At 36.6% G+C, this 19,072-nt stretch overlaps 1 protein-coding gene across 1 annotated transcript in view; it reads left to right on the forward strand.

Moving 5' to 3' along the window:
- nbeab (neurobeachin b) overlaps positions 1-19,072 on the forward strand; it is a 387,766-nt gene that overhangs the window by 289,675 nt on the left and 79,019 nt on the right. The window contains exons 41-43 of the mRNA XM_053507055.1: positions 7,700-7,817; positions 8,083-8,185; positions 9,698-9,813. Of these exons, the coding sequence (XP_053363030.1) occupies positions 7,700-7,817; positions 8,083-8,185; positions 9,698-9,813 (337 nt within the window). The remainder of the gene's footprint in view (positions 1-7,699; positions 7,818-8,082; positions 8,186-9,697; positions 9,814-19,072) is intronic.

The following is a 19,072-nucleotide window of genomic DNA, read 5'->3' on the forward strand; positions in this document are numbered from 1 at the left end:
GATGTCATTGTCTCTATCACTGGAAATGCTTTGTGGGGTTTTATTTGTTAGATCCCAGATGTCAGCAGGGAGCCTTTTTTTTTGGTCTTAACCTAGATTCTAGCAAGGCGTGTACCGTTGCATTGCATCATTACTAAGAACTATATCTTTATAGCGCTTTCACATAAAATCCAACTGATGATAAAGCAGAAGTCATGGGTGGGGGAATTTCAGTTTGAATCCCATCTGAAAACTGCTAGACAGCTAGATGCCTCGGAGTAGAGGGATAAAAAAAGTAAAATTGAATAGTTTCAGGATTAAATGCAGTTTCTCGCTATTTTACGTTAACCATGTATACACTGTAAACCCTAATGCTCAAACTAATTAAACATATCGAGTACTGTTAACTTAAATAATTACAATTATTACTTTTATAATTATTACTAATTATAATTATTACTAAATTCATAGACCTTGATGAGTATTTAAAATCTTTTGGTATTTATGAGTTTGTAGAAATTGCACTTTTCAAGTTAGCTGAATAAATTTGATATTTTAAGCCAAAAAGTCTCCTTTAAGTTCCACCAACTTAAAATCTTTCAGCCTAGCGAGTTTGTGTCTGACATCATCCTTGCACATGTATACTGCCCACGTTGAATTGTTTTGATCAAGATGGTGGATTTATCTGTCTTTGCATGAGGTTGTCAGTATAATCTGGGGACCCTAAAGTTGATGTTTTTGATTTATATTATCTGATTGTCGACAGTTTGGTACTCTCTAGAGTTAGAATAGAATGTGTTTAGATGCACACGGGAGAAAACGTAAGCTCCACTTTTTGCTACCTACTGTTTAGGAGGTTAGAAAGCAAGATTTCTTGTAATTGGCAAATATCAATCTTTAATTTGAACCGACTACTTTACTAGCATAAATTGTTTAGTTTTTTTAATTGTCAGGTTTATAACTCCGGTTTTCAGGGTTGAAATATAAATCCTGAATTCCTATTAGTTTTAGTATTAATATTCATAGATTTTGAATTTTCATATTTAACTAAAGAAAAATTATGAAAACTACTTATTTGCTTTGTATCAGGGCACTGGTGGCTCAGGGTTTGTGTTTCGTCTGCCACATGAAAACCCGGGTTCGATTCTTAGCCACTGGAAATGAAATGGGTGGCTAAGCCCATAAAAAATGGGAGGGCTGCTTCATGAGGGGCATCTGGTGTAAAACCTGTGCCAAGCTTGTGTGCGGACCGAATGGCTGACCCATTGCCGGGAGCAAGCGAAAGACCAACAACAATTTCACTGATTTGCCACAACAACAAAAAAATATATAATTACTATGAAATATTATGAGTTAGGAGACTCATTAATGCAAATAAAGAATGATTAATATGAATGAGTACAACAAACTCAAAAACAGATAGTTCTGTTTACTTAAAATTAAAAAGCATCATTACTCAAAAAAATTTATGTAACTGATTACCAAGTAATAGGGATCCAAAGTACAATAGAAAGGTAATCCTTTCCAGCGAGCTGTCAAGGCAGAATTTCACATTGCAAAACGCATTTCCCATAGAAAATAATGTAAATGCAGATAATCCGTTCCAGCCACTCAAAATTATCGGCAAACGCCAATGTTATCAATTTTCCAATATCTTTGCATATAAAAACAATAAAAACATCACATCAACATTAAACCTCACTTAACATTAATTTATGTTTCCTCTTGGCATCGGCTGCATTAAAAACTCTCGCTTTCTTCTTGCTAGAATCCTTGCTATAATTCTTGGAAACCATATGTTTTTAGTAAACCTTGCACAAAATGCAAATACATTTTTTTAAAAAAGTTTGTACGTTCAACTTAGCCAAAGTTCAGTTTGGCATGGTTTGTTTGCTGGTATGCCGAAAATTCTTCGTATGCTGATGCAAATTTCTTGAAATATTTTAGTTTTTAAGGTGAAAATTTTTAAATATGTTGAAGTACAGACCCCTGTAATAGGAATAGAAATACAAATAATAATAGTTAATCCCAGTAATAACTAAGAATTAAAACAGTTATTAGTGTGCTGTTCGATCCCACAAACAAGTCAATGTAGCACATTGCTAAAACACATCAATGATGTCCACAATAAAGAGGAAGAAAGGTATCAGAACACCCAGTGCATCACTGACTGCCAAGTATGGGACTTATGAGGCAAAGAGTTCAAGGTTATTGATTTGGCCTCTACATAACTTCCCCAAATCTCAATTTGACAGAGATCCATGGGATGTGCTGGACAAACAAGTCTACTCAATGAAACCCCCACCATGCAACCCACAGAACCCAAAGGGTCCACCACTGACATCCTGGTGCCACACTGCAACTAACCCTTCCCCAATGGGAACTTGAATCCATATTTTTCTGATTATGGTATGGAATTCTTTAATGTTTCTTTGCGGTGCAGTACAACATTGGCCTTCCACCTAGCTAGCAATACAGCTAGCTGATTCTGATTAATTTCTTTACATTTGCTTACTTTTTGATGCCAAAATATTGTTTTCAAAAGCTTGAAAATTAGAAGACAGTTGTCGATTTAGCTTTTAATAAAAGAACCAAAAAACAGCACAATCTGAGAAGCCACGCTGTTTCATCCCTGGGATTGCTAGTGCTTTTGGGGCTAGCGTGATTAGATTGGGGCAGAATTCTCCAGCTGGCAGGCCTGTCTGGGACCTGGGGGCACTCGTCCCCGACACTTGTCACTACTCTGACACCTCTGACAGGCAGCGGACAGCCCAGCCAGACAGGTTCATTAAGCCCTGTTTCTTACAGCTGGGCCTCTCTCACTCTTTCTCTCTCTCTCTCTCTCTCTCTCTCTGTCTTTCTCTTCATTTCCCTTTCTCTCACCAAGAGCAACAAAAAAGGGGGTTGTGGGTGAGGCCTGTGCTTTGTCAACCACCGAAGAGTCTACAGGGACACCGGCTCGTTGGGTTTTGAAGTGCCAGCTCTGATGTTGTGACATTTTTTTTCTGATATAGGCTTTCTTTTTCGTTCTTTTTTTATTTCTGCCAGCATCTTTTGTTGTTGTCTAGCCTTTTGGCCTGTGCTTTGTCAGAGGGAGAAAGGTGAAAACACAAGCTGCAGGAGGTGCAGACAGATTCTCTTCTGCAAAATAAGTCATGCTGTATGACTGTGCTCTTTTGGGGGAATGTTTATATAAAGCACTATGTATTGCATAGATTCTGTTAGGGGTCTGATTTAGAAATATTTCTTAGATTTGTAGTTATTCCTGGTACACTGGTAAGAAATGTTGCAATTACATAGTTACACCATTATCTGCCAATATATGTATACATACATATATAGGCAGATATCATTAGTTGAAATTGAAAATTTTTCCAGATCATTTTGATAGGTCAAAAGGTATTGTATAATTTTCAATAACAGCAGCTCTGATACCTGTTAAATATCAGGTTAAATAAGAAGTAAAAACTCTCAGTGTAATATTCATTCATTCATTCTGTAAAGGGTCACAGGGGGCCTGAAGCCCATCCTAGGACTCTTGGATCATGAAACGGGTTAATCCTGGACAATCCATCACATGGCACACGCTCACACACTCACTCTCACACCACAGGCAGTTTGGAAATGCCACTTATGCCGATGCCTAATCTGCCCGTCGGAAACCCAGCAAGCATGGGGAAAAAACTCCGTGCACACAGAACCAAGGTGGGAATCAAACCCCCAACCTGGGAGAAGTGCGAGGCCATGGAGCTAACCTCTATGCCAATGTTTAATATAATATTCTCAGGATAATATTTTTGTCTTAACTTTGGAAGGGGGTCGGGGAAAAGGAAGGTTATAAAGGAAATTTACAGCTTTTATAACAAAACAGTTACAGGAAGTAACCCACTTTAATGGTAAAATATGACAGTGTGATAGATAGATAGATAGATAGATAGACAGACAGACAAACAGACACACAGATAGATAGATAGACAGACAGACACACAGATAGATAGATAGATAGATAGATAGATAGATAGATAGATAGATAGATAGATAGATAGATAGATAGATAGATAACACTTACGAATGTTCTGTTAATGTAAAAATAATGAATGCCAGGTTGGAAGGAGTAACTACACTTTGCGTCGCCACTTCAAATTTGTTTCCTTGTCCGATATCATATGTACCTTAGTGTTTTAAAGCTTACATACTCAAGCTGTTCCTATGTAGGTTTATTCAACACTAAAGCGGTAAAAAAAACGTAGCTTGAAATTGTGGCATTTCCGTGTTTATGCGTCTGTTGGTAAAAAGAATTCCACAAATTCTTTCCCTTACAACCAGGACTTAAAGGAACAAACTGAGCGTAGTTTAGAAATACCTTTTTGTGCACTTTCCAGGATGGCATTTATTTAGTCATTTCAATAATAAATTAGAAAGAGAGAATGTAAGTATTTTTTAAATAAAAGAATAAATTAAATTGATCCAATTTCGAACAATTTACAGTTGAGCCGAGTAGTTATTTTTACTCAGTGATGGATCTTGGGATTTGAGCTCATCTTAACTTTCCATTCAACTTTCCGAGCTATTTATATCATAAAGAATCAGTTTTATCTGGGGACCATTTAGTTATCTGCTACCAAGAAAATAAGGAAAAGAGCTCTACCAATCCTGAGTGTACAATAACAAAAAAAAGTTGCACAAAGTACATCATACACTGATCTAGTCTAGCATAGAAGTGAGGGTGCAGGAACGGGGATTCTCGCTACTGAATCTCCTTCCCAGGATAACTCCCTTCCCGCTTGACTCTATGCTGCCCTCTCCATGGCAAATCCTGCCTGTTTGAGCAAGGGTCGATAAACGTGTCAAGGAAACCCTGATGCTGAGGCAATGTGTACGTGTGTGTTGTGTATGTGTATGAGAGAGAGAGAGTGAGCTAAGAGAGTTGAGAGGATTGTTTGTGGTGTAGGGGGTTGATGTTTGATGGAGACAGGGAGCAGGAGGGCTGGAGGATGGAGCGTACTGCAGTGTAATCCAGCTTTAATTGAGCCCTGGAGACTCGCTTGTGCCGGAAAGCATGTCTGCATCGGCACCGAGCGCCGTTCCACGGAGAAATGAAGCAGGTCCAGGCCGGCTGGCAAACGCCGTTTTTCCTTCTAAATGAGCAGTGGATGGGCGGTTGGGACTACACAGCCTGCTGGGGACTTTAAGGGTCTTATCCCCCTCCCCCCTTTTTTTAAAAATGTTTTTCACTGTTACTGCACAAACTGTACAGTATGTCCACCACTCTGACTAACACATCAAGTTTCACTTCAGCTCTGCATGCAAGAGGAAAGCTTTCATCTCCGTGCCATCCAATCTGGAATCTGTTTGTGTTCTCAGGATGCATATGCGTGTGTGCATGTGTGTGTGCATGTGTGTGTGTGTGTGCGAGCGAATCTGAGAATGTACCACTTCCATCTAAAATGAGTTGTTTGAGGAGGAGGAGGTGGACGAGGTGGAGGTGGAGGAACAAGCCATGGGGGCTGGAGCTTTATTTTCACCTGTCATGACGAGTCTTGATCCTTTCCCCAGTAGGCCCTGAGGTTCTCTCCAGAGAGTCTCGCTAATGAATCCTTTTTTCAACCTGGTCTTGTGTGTGTGTGTGTGTGTGTGTGTGTATTGATTTACAGTCACGTGACCCCCAGAAGACCTGAGGAAAGTAGCAGACCAGTAGAGGAAAACAATAGGCCAATGTGTAGCTCTTTATAGAAGAGTGTAGATTTTGATAATCCACGGTCGCAGGTTTTATAGTCATTCCAGAATGTTTCTAATAGACACAAGCATAATTAGACAAAATGAAAGTCATCGGCAGTCATACAGGATCCTGTGCATGCATGTATTATTATGTAACTTTAAAACCTTTATATTTGGTACCAATAACTAAGCAGAAAATAGTAACCTAGTAACCCAGTGTAAGAATCTATCTAATGATGAAAACTTAAGCACTCTTATAAGTCCTTTTGGATAAGATCGTCTGCCAAATGCGTAAATGCAAATGTATTTCTAGGAGAATTTTACTACATACATTTTGTAATTGTCATTTTAGACCATATAGATACAAAAGGCAAGTTTTCCGACAGGATTTTAATTTCGGATGTGCCCTCCTAAAGCCTTCCAGGTTTCAAACATGCGCTAAATAAATAAATAAATGAATAAATAAATAATGGCTGTTACTGCAATGTGGCGTCACAACCTCTACGGTCCATATTTGAGTCCCGCCTTGGGGTCTGTGTGCATGGAGATTGCATGTTGTCCCCGTGATCAGTGAGTTTTCATCGGGTACTCCGGTTTCCTCTCACAATGTTCAAGTAAAACTGGGACTATTTATTTTGCAGAACACTGTTATGAGAGTTTCAAAACTCCTTTATCTAAAGCACGTCAGGCACTTTATTCACAGTATTTCTTGTATCCATAATAATAATAATAATGTTTATGAGCACGACAGCAGTGGGCTTTGAGCCACCTGGACCTCGGGGTCATCGTCCACGAACCTACGCCCTTCTTTAAAACTTTTGCACCATCCAGATGTTTTGCAAAGTCTCATCACTGTTCTGTGCTTTGTTTCTATGCCTTCATTCACGAGAAATTTCATCAAAAGTCCTAGTTTGACTTAAACACCCCTCATACATGATCTTTAAAGGTCATGTATCTTTAAATCTTTATCGCTATTACATTTAATTTATTTCAATTGAGCTAGCTACTTAAGATGAAACTTTTTGACTGGGTTTTTGCAAAAAAAAAAATTTCTCATAATAAATATTCATATGCATGGTTACAAGCGTTCCTTCTAAAGCCACCTAATATCCGCTAACCTGACATGAGCTAACATGCCAGAGATCTGGGAAGGTTTTAAAGTGATACAGTATGTGTACTGTATATCTACTGTTAAAGTTAACCAGCCAGCTAACATGAGATGATAATAAGAGGATGTTTAACTACTAAATACTGCTAAAGCTAGCTAACTAGGTATTGTAAGATTAGCTGTGTTGCATAAACCTGACAGAATTAATGAAATGATTTTGAAGTAATACGTGTTGATAATGCTAAGGGAAGTCATCTAGCTAACATGAACAAACCTAATACAATTGTGAGAGGGTGTTAAAAGTCTAATATACAGCTATTACTAGCTGAAGTACACATGGTAGAACTCTCTAAAAGGTTAAAGCTAAAAATAAGCTAATCAGCCTTAATCTAATCAGTGAGATCATTATTTCAGGTTAAACCCCACATACTTTCTGTACAGCAGAACTCTTTGTCTAACTTATTAATGCAAAGAAATAAAATGTGCTAAGGTTAAGTACCTTACGCCTAGTTAATGCTACGTTGTACTTCTTTCGCAATAGGACAAATACACTCTCTGTTTGATAATTAAAGAGTGAAGCACAGTATCTTATTCGTAGATCATTTTAAAGTTGAGTATTAAACCCGCCACATAAAATCGCTTTTACTCAACATTTCTATTTCACTTATGGTGCAGGTTAAACCTCAGGCAGGTTTCTAAGTTCTGCAATAATTTTATTAAATTCTGACCAGACAGTTTTGCATAATGCTGAATTTGTTTAGCAAACAGTTAGCAAACATCCCTGAATAGTTGTGATCCGTGTCAATAAAATGCGCTTTATATTTAATTCCCAGTGGTGGGACCAGCTTACTACCGTAGCTTACTTTCCTTTGTTGCTCCTTGTGTTTTGTTCAGGTGCTGGTCTACTCTGAAGGGCTGCATGGGAAATGGATGTTCAGCGAGATCCGAGCCGTGTTCGCCCGGCGCTATCTCCTACAGAACACGGCACTTGAAGTCTTCATGGCCAACAGAAGTAAATTGTTCATAATTCCACGTTTTGACATAAAACTAAGCTAACTCATTTTAATATGTGGTGTAAAAATATCATTGAGTTTAATGTAGCTCAAGCAGGATCACCTTAACATTTGTCTGAACTGAAACGCTACTTATTAGGTCAACAATAATAATTTGTACACAAGAACAACAGATGCCTTTTCGACAGTTTTTCTTTGTTTTGAGTGCTGTCTAGCCGTCTTGCTTATAAAAAAAATTATGGCTTAAGTCATTCTGTCTTCCAGCTTCGGTGATGTTTAACTTCCCTGATCAGCCCACAGTGAAGAAAGTGGTCTATAGTTTACCCCGTGTAGGCGTCGGCACAAGTTACGGACTCCCACAGGCCAGGTATGTCTCATCATTGGACATATATAAAGTAACCTAGTTTTAGTCCACTTGAAAAGGTTTTAAATGTCAAATGTGTTATCTGGTTGAGCCTAGTTAGAGTTAGGTTGCAGTACTGTTACTATAGTTACAGTTTTCTCTTTATTTGAGGCTGAGTGGCTTTGACCCTGATTACCCTGAACTTGTTCATCTGTCCTCTATGAACAGTCTTATTAGATAGCCAGATACATCATGTATACTGTATCTTTTAAAAATGTTTTTATTTAATTACAGGGATCACTTTAAATCTTTATGCAAATTGGCTTCATGCACATTGGCTGGGTTTCTCACCTTTCAAATTAAGTACATTGATATGGAATATGCAGATTATTTAGCAGCTCTGACAGATGTGCAACTTCAAATAATGTTTATTGTTAATGTTAATTAACTTAATTTAAAATAATGTTAATTGTATTGGCAGTGTAGTGTATGTGTATTGTGGCCTCATACCTCCAGGGACAGGCGTTCGAGTCCCACCTTGGGTCTGTTTGTGCTGAATTTGCAGGTTCCTAGGCCCAGAATTCAATCTGGGTGCTCTGGTTCCCCCCACCGTCCAAACCATGCAGAGAAGGTGTTTCCAAATTACCTGTTGTGTGTGAATGAGTGCATGTGTGTTTGTGGCCTGCAATGAACGGGCACAAGGGTATACCCCACCTAGTGACCCAAATGCCCTTACATGCTTCTGTGCATAGAAAATGAGTGCATGTGTATCTATATACGTACTGTATAAAAACGTGTTTTACAACATATATTTCTGACATTTTCTGCAGTATGAACAGTAAGAAAAAAAGAAAAGAATAAATCTCAATGTCTTTGGCTGTTTTTGACTCTGAAAGTCTGCACTTTTCTCCATTGTGTTTAATAAGACATTACTTACTACAACTGTCCGCTTTTATTACTAAATGACACTTTAGCACTCAGAATGATTCTTCCGTGTTTTTCTTCATTCTATTTATTTAACAAATAAATAACATGCATAAAATAATCAAGTAAAAAAAAATCCTGATGCAGTGAATAAATTCCATTAATTGAATTTCAATAGTGAGAATCCAAAAGTGTAATTAATTAAGCCTCTAATTACGCTGCTGCTTGATCTCTTTTATGTCACTCTGTCTTCTTTTCACAGCATACATCTTGGCTTTTCCTTAAACCCTCACCGTTAGCACTTTTCCCATCTGAAAAGCAGTTCATTTAGTCCTGACCATGTTTTCATTAATCCCCACATGAAGGCACTGAGCAGCGTTGCGTGTCTCAGAGTGTGACCATGCCTGTTTGTGTTCTCTTGTTCCTTTTGGTTCTCTGTGTTTCTTCTGGCGAAACAGTTGCACATTCCACATGTCTTAAAAACTCTTGTGTTTCGGAGCCAAACGTTCAGCGGAGCCAAAGGCAGTGGCAGGAAATGTAGAGGTCTGAGCCTCAGCAGTGTGTAAAGACTGCCTGATATTTAGTGATTTATTTATATATTTATTTTTATAGGCGGATTTCCCTGGCCACGCCTCGGCAGCTCTTCAAGTCCTCCAACATGACGCAGCGCTGGCAGAGACGTGAGATCTCCAACTTCGAGTACCTTATGTTCCTAAATACTATCGCAGGTCAGAGTTTATTATGCTCTTCATCAGTCATGTATCGTGGGACGGATAGTGAGGAATTGTTTCATAAGGCTGTGGTTGAAGGAAATATATCATGTTTGATAAATGCTGTCACTGTGGCAGAATGGATAGAATTCAAATCCCCGCTACTGGGAAATTACTTTAGAATACAGGAAACCGCTACACATTCAGCTACTGACTTGCTATGCTATTAGTATGTACACCCCTGGCACAGATGTTGGAAAGAGTACATTTGGAGGTCAGCTGTCAAAGTATACAAAAAAAGAAAAAGAAAAATTTTCCAGATGGCTGTGAGTTAAATGCTTATCTGGGTTTTATTTACATAAAACTGTATATTTAATAGTTTACTTCACTTAATCTTGGTGTACACACTGATCAGGCAGAACATCTGAGGGTTACAGCGAAGAACATTGATGATCTCATTTTTCAGTGGTACCTCCCAATATAGGTGGGATATATTAGAAAGCAAGTGACCACCACATTCTGTCTGATCCTTCAGCACTGTTCGATTGGTTCCACCTTCTCTCATGAATCAAGGAAGACCTGCACCTAGAGTGTTTTCTATCAGTTGGTGGAATGATCTTCCTCTAGATGTTGGTACAGCTGAGTCACTTGCAGTGATTAAGTGATGTCTAAATACCTATCTGTTACTTACTGTATGTATTTGGGTTAATATCCACCAAATGAATGAATGAATCAATCTATCAATTAATCAATCAATCAATCCTTACAAACAGTGTACTACCAGTATTACGGCGGTATTACCAGTGTAAGGATACATTTATTGATGGAAACCTTAAAGCATTTGCATCAGTTGCTCTGGTTTATGCAGTTCTTCCAAATGCCATGAATGTAAATGCGAACATTCAACTCTTGAAGTTGATGTGGTGAAAGCAGGATAAACGAGCTAGGATAAAGAAGCCCAAATAGACATTGCTAGACGACTGGATCAGATCATCTCCAAAGTGGCAGAACTTGTGGGGTGTTCCTGGTGTACAGTGGCAAGTGCCTACGAAAAGTGCTTCAAGGAAGGACAACCTGCAACATAGTCACTTTATAAGGTATATTGCATGTAGGTCAGAAACAAATAAGAGTTGGTAGGGTGAATCAAGTTGGGTAAAACTTAAACTTTTCAGTTAATGTTGTTTTTATGTAATTTTTAATCATATTTGTACTATTATCACAAAAGACAAGATTAAATGTGCCTAAAAATGTCAATTGGTGAAACTAATTATTTCACTAATTGGCAAAATATTTTATGTGTTTACCATACATGTAAATGTACATATAAAATAAATATTATATTTTAAAGTACTCCAAATAAATAGTAGCAGGATAATCAGAATTTTACAATTTTACTTTTGTATATAAACTTTCTAACTCCATGATGGTTCCTGATTTTTATTTCTTTCTACATTGTAAAGGAATGCTGAAGGCGTCCAAAAAATGCATTAATCTTTTTTGAACAGTTACAGTAATGGTGAGATGTTTCTGCTACTTCTGCTCTGTAAAGACTTCATAACGCCTCTAATCTGAGGTGCTGTTAATTGGTCAACTTTTTAATTTTTTTAACTTGACAGTACTGTTCTTGCAAGAACTATTACAGAAAGGCTGACCTTTGTGTCTTAAAATAACAACTTACTGTTGTTTTTCTTGTTGTTATGTAATAACCTAATTCCATATGTGTTATTTTATAGTTTTGAAATCTCCAGTATTGTTGTAGAGTGTAGAAAATAAATCACTAAACAAAAAAATAAATAAATTTGCAAGTGTTCTAAAACTTTTGAACGGTAGTGTATATATATTAATATATATATATATAAAATGGGACTGCACTCAGAAGATTACTACACATTCGTCCACATTAAATTTCCTGGAAGTTATCAATTTTTTTTTTTTGTGACAATTTCTAATTACACCAATTGACATAAACGAGTTACACCACCTGACAGTCCAAAGCTAATGAAGATGAATGTATTAACGCATAAAATCAAGAACTACAGCTTTCTCTCTTCGCATTTGTGGTTTTCTTTTTAAATTCCTTTTTTGTTATTTTGACTAGCTTAAGACTGTAGTTCTCTTTTAAGTTTGAAAAAAATCATTTTCCAGTCTTTCACTCTCTTTAATATTTGCTCCTTCTTTGATTCTTTCTTTTTTGAGTAGTGGCCTCTCTACAACTGTCTGAGCATACATTATGCATGATCATCAAAGGGTATTTTGCATGAGCTTGAGATTGGCTACATGCTGAATTTGCTTAACTGCTGATGTGTTTGTAGATGGCGGAGTTAAATTGAAAATGTCAGCAAGCCACCCTCTCTCTCTCTCTCTCTCTCTCTCTCTCTCTCTTTCTCTCTCTCTCTCTCTGTGGCTTCCCTGGTACCTTCTCAATTTTCCTTCAGCTTTTATCTTTCCTTTGTAAGCTGAGCTCCTGGATTTTCTTTCTTTTGATAACAACATATGAGACAGAAAAATAAAAATGATATTATAAAAAATAATTATATTTATATCTATTACCATATTTCATTTCCATTTCCTCTGGTTACCTTCGCATTAGGGTAAGCTTTATTTGTGCTCTATAATGGGCCACCGTTCATAGTTTGAAATTGGCATCTTTCATAAAAAAGATGTTATATTTCGATACTTATAAAGCATACTTATACCAAGCAACAAAATGCCTTCATCATTGTCTTACAGTGCCTTGAAATAAAATGAATAAAATTTGACAGGCATTATTATAAAATTTTATGCATGCATTTGACCTTTAAATACTTAAGTACAATTGTTTTCCTGAGGTCATGCCATTTGACAAGTAAACCTAAGCATATCCAAAAAGGTCAAATGATAGGCAGACCTTGGCCTTGTCATGAAGCAACTATGGTAATCAGGGGTCCACTTTGAAATATAATTTTCTGACACATGGCTGTCTTGCATATTATCAACAAAATGGCTCTTATAACATTAGTTAAACCACCCTGACATTTCAGGAAGGTTGACTTGACTGACATAGATTCCCCTTATTATTTATTCGACCAGAACATTGGTGCTTCGAATTAACATTAAATAAAACTAATTTATAAAGGATTTTGCCAAACTATTTATTTAGTGTTTTATTAAGAATTGCATCAAGCTGAATTATGAAGTGCAATGTTTTTTTATGGTTAAACCACATTAACATTTTTGTGCCACAAACATTCCATCAAAACTGAATAAAGTTGTTGTAAAATAATTATAATTAGTATAATTATAAATTTTTTTTAACCCTTTCAAACTACATGGACACGAAAACGAGCGCAGTCACGTCATCGACCCATATAATGGCGTTCCTATTCCGTTGCTACGAACCACTATTGCTAAAACATGTTTCTTCTCATTATTTATTTAGGAAGGCAGTGATGTTGTCAGGTGGAAATTTCTGTCTTTTGATTCAGCGAGTGCTTCGAGAGAGCAGGAACTGCACATTTTTCTTGATAATTAGTTGCGCGTAGTGTGAACGTGTGTGTCAGCCAAGTCGAGAGGGTCCGTTACAGAGTCTCCAACTTCTTTGCACTCTCTTTCTTATACACCTTTTTTTCTTTTTTTGTTTTGACACTGAAAAGTGTCATCCTGGCCTCGCGCTGCATATTCATGCATATTTATATTTAGCTCTCGTGCTGCTCTGATACATTATTGTCAGCTAATTAGATGTAAGGCGCGATGGGTACAGGGAGAAAATTCATTAAAAAGCTGAAGTGGTAATGACCAGGGCTGACAGAGGTGTCAGTGAAGCCTGGGCACGCAGACAGGCCCGGAGAGGGGGGGTGTTAATGCAGCGCCTCTCTTCTCCTAATTAAACAACGTTTCGCCGATATTAACATCCTCCACCCGGGCCTCGGTGCTGTCAGCTCTCTTTTCCTCTCCTCTTTTTTGCTCTGACCCACTCCTCCGTGCGCTTGACCTGAGCAATCAAAGCTCGGCTGAAACGCACAGCTCACGCATTCACCCCGATGAACGAAGGTCACTTGGATTTGGTCAGCATCAGTGCCGTGCTGTCTGCTAAATGCCACTGGAGTTAGTACACACATTAAGTGGTTAAGGTCTGTGCTGAATAGCAAAATTATGTCTAAACGCCCAAGGTAATTTCATGTCACCAAGCAAGCCGTGTACTTTTAACTGTTTTGACCCAAGATACGATACATTTTTGGTGAATCTTTAAACAGTTTATGATAACAGATCTATATAAATAAAAGAAAGCTTTTGTCTGTACATTGGTCAGAACTCATTATTTTAAAGATATCTTTACTATTCATACATTGGAGGAGCCGAAACCAGTCTCAGATTTTTGTTTATTTGTATGTCTGTCTGTATGTCTGTCCAGCCAGATTTTGTCACAGCATCACACAAAACTGGTTGAACGAAATATAATGAAACTTTGACAGTGCTTAGTTATTTGCCTGAAGTTAAATCTGATACACTTAACCTAACCTAAACATATACTAAATTTTATTTCTTTGTATTAATAAGTTAGACAGAGAGTTCTGCTGTACAGACAGACATGTACATGGGCTTCAACCTGAAATAATAATATCACTGATTACATCAAAGCTGATCAGATAATTTTTTATTGTTAAACTTTATTTTTTTTTCTACAAAAAACACCAGTTCTAATGCTAGTGATCTTTAAAATGATGTTCTGAAAGTCCAACGGCTTTCTTGTCTTACTTACCTATAACAAGGACACAAAATGTACACTTCTGGTTGGTTAATCATAAAATGGATCCATTTAGCAACATAGAACCTTAGGGTACCACTGAAGAGTCAAATAAACCAAGTGATTTAAACAATGTTTTAACTTTATTGCTTCCATATTGTGTTATGAATTGCAAAATTCTAAAGAATGGAAAAAGCTGGAAATACTTTACAATGTAGTCATTGTAATCTGTTTAAAACTCCTTTGTCTGATACAAACAATTGTACAAAAGGGTTCTGAGATATTACTGGGACCGATAAATATTTGTATACATTGTTAACTCTTTGCTTTGAGACAATGACCATTGTTAAAAGCGCTATATAAAATAAATAAAAATTGAGTTACCACATTTATTAAGACTTAAGTTAGCAGGAAAAGTCAAATATGGGATCAAAATTTGGATTTATGTCTAGACTTTGGTTTGCAAAAGTTGAAAAAGCTAAAGGTGCATGGCATATAGACACTTTGAGAGAATGAATATCCACAGTGTAGCATGCCTGTATAGGTATAAACTGAGTAAGAGCATTGACTTTGTACACAATGGCTATAAGGGAAAGTCCAGTAGCGAGCATTTATGCAGATTTAAGCATGTGAGAGACTCTGGTTTATCTGCAGAATAAAGAGTAAAAACAGCACGTTTGAAAAATGGTTGTTTTAGGAATACTGTATAACATAAATAGGAGAGCAGCATAATGCCCAAATAATTTTCTAAAAAAAAAAAATGTCTAAGCACAATATAATTAAATAATATAATCAAATCAACTGTTGGTTATTTAGTGCATCATAAGACCTTGAAAGCAAGATGATTGTAATGTGCAGGCCGATAATTCTAATTCTAATAATCACCAAAATTATATTCCCTTTATTTTCCCTGTAGTACGACATTTTTATATAGAGGATGGGATAGTAACTCTGGCACATTTACACATGAAATTAATACAAAATACATTTTGTGATTTTTTTCAAACTGCTGTCTGAAAGAATTATAGCCTCAGATAGAGCAGAATTTTTAAATCTCTGGACAAGGATTAGACAGGCTGCTGACTATAGAGGTGCTGGTACAGTACGACTGGTAAGATGGCCATAGCAGCAGAAAAGACGTGACAGTGTGACGTAGCTGCACAAGCTCTATAAAAACCATTAACCATCCAAACAGCCCTTAAGGAGCAATTTTCTGAAGCATAATTATCGTCTTTATGATAATTTGTGTACTATTAAAGTGATACCTTCTATTTTATGATACCTTAGAGTCATGCATTTACCATTAATGCTGACCGTTAAAATATTAAATAATAGAAACCAACTGCCTGAATGTTTAGATACTTCTGCCTATTTTTATTTAGTTTCTGATCATTTTTGGAAGTACTTCTTTAATCCTTGGGGAAATCTTCAAAGGAAATTACAGACTGGACCTTCTTTCTGAAAAAAAAAGCTCAATTACCTCATTTTTGACCAACTATTCTAGTCCTGGCTACTGTATTTTATAACAGGTTTTATTATTTATGAAGGTTATTCAGAACCTCTTGATGGTGTGCAAAAATCATGACCCCTGACACATTTTTACATATTAATTGAAATCAAATGACATCGATTAAATTAAAGAAATGAGAACATATGTTTTACTGAAACAGGCTGCAAAGTGCCAAAAGACTCAATAAAAAAAATTGGTTGTTTATGTACCAACCTCAGCAGCGACCTCATTTCCCCTCTCGTCTGTTCCAACCACTCAGCATTCAACATCACCAGTAAACTAATCACTGGCCTGATCACCCGTCATCATCTGCACCTGGTTCTCACTGGTTCATGTTAGATGTTTTTTTAATGCTTGAATGAGTCAGAGGTCACTTTGTGGCTTAACAAACAAAATACAGCACATTTATCTGAATCTTCAGGTACAGGGACTGGACTTAAAAAAATAGGCAAAAAATCTTTTTTTAGGAGAAGTGCTTTGGAGAAGTATTTCTCAAGACTACTTTTAAAAATAAAAATGAAATAAAAAAGACTGTCACATTGGAGTAAAAATGTGAAGACATCAGGGGTGACTCCAAACTTTTGCAGAGTACTATATCTTCATTGGAATGAAATCATGTTAGATTACATAAGATTTCAGATAAATCCCTCATGAGATCAAGATGATAAACAGCTCAGGATTCACTTGTACAGAGGTACTAATTACGCTGTACATCACCACCACCACAACAACAACAAACACAGCAGTATATAACACAGGGTATATTATTATTATTTTAAAGTGACGCTATAATTGCCCGTATCTTTTACTTTGGTGTGATAAGGCAGAGCATGTGTTGTCCGCCTTATAATTAAGAGCACAGTGAATAGGAATCAATAGGGTTGAATCTGATAACAAGGCCTAATGTAATCCTTCTGTGTTTGGTTATCCGCATGCATTATTGCAAAATGAGCAAATTAAGCTCGCGCACAATCCCTTGTCAATCCTCTGAGTAAGAATGTAAGAGGAGCAGAATCAGGCAAGTGTCAGCTGATTTTGTGAACTGTTCACCCATAACTATCATCCAAAACTCCTTCAGGGCTTAGTGACAGTTACACAGAATCACCTCATTTATGTAATTACACTTAAGTGGTATCCCTTTATTTTTTTTCCTTTCTCTTTTTTTAGTGTTTATATACAGTAGGCATAGGTTTGTCTAAAACTGTTATAAAACTACAGTTGGGTTCCAATAATGACATTATAACTATTTACATTCATGTGCAGATTTTTTTTTTTTTTTTTAAGCAGCTTGGTATATATGACTGATAATGTGTTTGGTGGTATATATGACTCATAATGTTTTCGGTGGTATATATGGCTGATAATGTGTTCGGTGCCCATTGCAAATAAGCATAAAAAATGTGCATAAAAGGAGCCTTTTTTTTTTTTTTTACATTTTTGGAAGCAGGTTCCGCTTTAGAAGGGGAAACAAGTTTGCACTTTGCAGGTTTCTTGCTAATGTGGCAAATTTTAGTTTATTTCTTTATTGTTTATTGTTTTATTGATTGATCGATTGAATTATCTGATGTCATTTAGAAGAGGAACTAATTTGTTTTGTACTATGTAGGGGGTACAATCATTTGTCCCACCCACCTGGTAGTGGCCTTGATCAGGGGTTAGAGCACGATTTGGGATTCTGCCTTGTGTTAAAAGCTAGTTAGCTTTGTAGTTATCCCTGAACAGATTAACACGCCAATTAAGAATGACTTTTAAAGCAATTACTAAAGATAAAGTGTTGTTTAAGATGACGTAACGTAATCCGATTATATATATATAATTATATATATATATATATATATATATATATATATATATATATATATATATATATATATATATTTTTTTTTTTTTTTTTTTTTTTTTTTGCTGAAAGTGTTTCCATGACTGGTTTTGAATGTGGGTTTTTGCAGGCAGGTGCTCTCTCCTCTTTCCAGTACTAAGTACTATACCGAGCAAAATCAAAATATACTGTATATGTTCTCAGTTTCATTATTAGTTGACCAATTAACTCATTTCTAAAGATGGCCCCTGGTGTGCTACATCTTCTGTTTTTTTTTTTTTTTTTACAACTCTGATGTCTTTTATTCACAGATAAAAGGCACTGAAAACATTGTTCTTAATTAAACAGTGCTCTGGCATGCCCCGTGTAAAATATTCCTGTGTCTTTCTTTTTGTAAGTTTGCATTTAGTCAATTGGCTGACTCTTTTATCCAAAGAAACTTTTAATTGAACAGTTGATGGTTCACTTACTGTAGTAGTGCTGGGACTGGAATACACAACCCTATGATCGGTAGCTGAAAGCATAGACTACCAGTCAAAAGTTTGAAGACACCTTCTCCTTCTGTGGTTTTTCTTTATTTTTATTATTATAAATGTTTATTTAACATTGTACATTAATACTGAAGACCTCCAAACTATAAAAGTACATGTATGGAATTATGTAGTAAGCAAATGTTATAAATGTATTATATTTTAGATCCAAAGTAACTACATTTAGCTTTGATGACAGCTTGGCACACTGATGTTAATTTGTGACATTTCCTGTCATCGTAATGTGCTTTAGACCATCAGCTGTCTTGTGCAGAGGAAGGATGGCTACAGAGTCAATAGGCCTATTCGTGCTACTAGAATTACTGTACAAATCCAACACTCAGTTAAAAGAAGAAAGAGAGTCCATCATTACTTTAGAAATGAAGATCAGTCAATATGAAAAATGTCAAGAACTTTCAATGTACCTCCAAGTGCCGTTTCCAAAACAACCTTTGATGTAACTCTCATTAGGACCATCCCAGGTAGGAAAGACCAAAAGCTACCTCTTCTTCAGAGGATACGTTTATTAGAATGACCAGCTGCAGAAAACATTGGTTTACAACACCTCAGATTAACTTTGAGGAGTTCAGGAATATTTCAGCATCCACTGCTCAGAGGAGACTGCCTGAGTCAGGCCTTTATGGTCAACACGTCTGGAAAATCTTTCAAGAGTGTTGGAAAACCATTCCAGGTAA

The sequence above is a fragment of the Clarias gariepinus genome, chromosome 11 (assembly GCF_024256425.1).
Source record: "Clarias gariepinus isolate MV-2021 ecotype Netherlands chromosome 11, CGAR_prim_01v2, whole genome shotgun sequence".
Taxonomy (NCBI): Eukaryota; Metazoa; Chordata; class Actinopteri; order Siluriformes; family Clariidae; genus Clarias; species Clarias gariepinus.